At 34.7% G+C, this 743-nt stretch overlaps 1 protein-coding gene across 1 annotated transcript in view; it reads right to left on the bottom strand.

The window, feature by feature from the left end:
* Window positions 1-337, bottom strand: part of STOX1 (storkhead box 1) — an 8001-nt gene extending 7664 nt beyond the window's left edge. The window contains exon 1 of the mRNA XM_004701135.2: window positions 193-337. Coding sequence (XP_004701192.1) covers window positions 193-325 — 133 coding nt within the window. The 5' untranslated portion in view covers window positions 326-337. The remainder of the gene's footprint in view (window positions 1-192) is intronic.
* Between the last annotated feature and the right edge of the window lie 406 nt (window positions 338-743).

The raw sequence follows: 743 nt of genomic DNA, 5'->3' as shown, positions 1-743 counted from the left end.
TTTTTTTGAAAAAGCTCATCTGAAAAGTAAAACTCTTATTAAACTTGTTGATATGTCTTTTTTCCAGCAGGACACTGGAGATATAAGGTCTTAGAGAAGGAAAAACAAAGGACAGTACAGAATCTATGTGTATAAGATTATAAATACAGTACATGACATGAACGGCTAACAGAGAAAAGCTTAGTGCTCTACCTGGGTAGTGTTTCTGCAAGTGCTCCATGAGTGATTCCTGTGTTACTACCATCTGAGCTGCATTCATATCAGACACTGCACAACAGAGAACTTCAGCCAGAGGTATAAACGGAGATTGAGCTATTAGATTCATTTGCACTGGAAAGACATCACCTAAATTGGAGATAAAAAAAGGGGCACAGTTTAGAATCAGTGAATATAACAGTTGCAAAAACTGAGTAGCAGGGAGAATTGCTAATCTTTCATCAGTCTTACTCAGAATCTTACCATGACATGCACATGGAGAAAAAGTTTATGTTGTAATCGCCATTTTTTTAAAAAAATCTTTTAATTGGGAGCTCTAACCGATATTATAACAATCTATAATTCAATTAGATCAAGCATAATTGTGCAATTGCTGCTACCATCATTTTCAAAACATTTTCTTCTTGAACTCTTTAATATCAGCTCCCCTTTATATCCCCTCCCTTATGAGCAATACTTTTAAGATGTTTACAATGCCTGTCATAATTATAAATCATATATAAGACACAAAGGATTAGCACAGGTCA

Source organism: Echinops telfairi, unplaced genomic scaffold (genome assembly GCF_000313985.2).
Source record: "Echinops telfairi isolate 266 unplaced genomic scaffold, ASM31398v2 ScPeMD7_70;HRSCAF=299, whole genome shotgun sequence".
Taxonomy (NCBI): Eukaryota; Metazoa; Chordata; class Mammalia; order Afrosoricida; family Tenrecidae; genus Echinops; species Echinops telfairi.
Note: the sequence above shows the minus strand (reverse complement) of the source record. Positions and strands in the feature narration are given on the sequence as shown.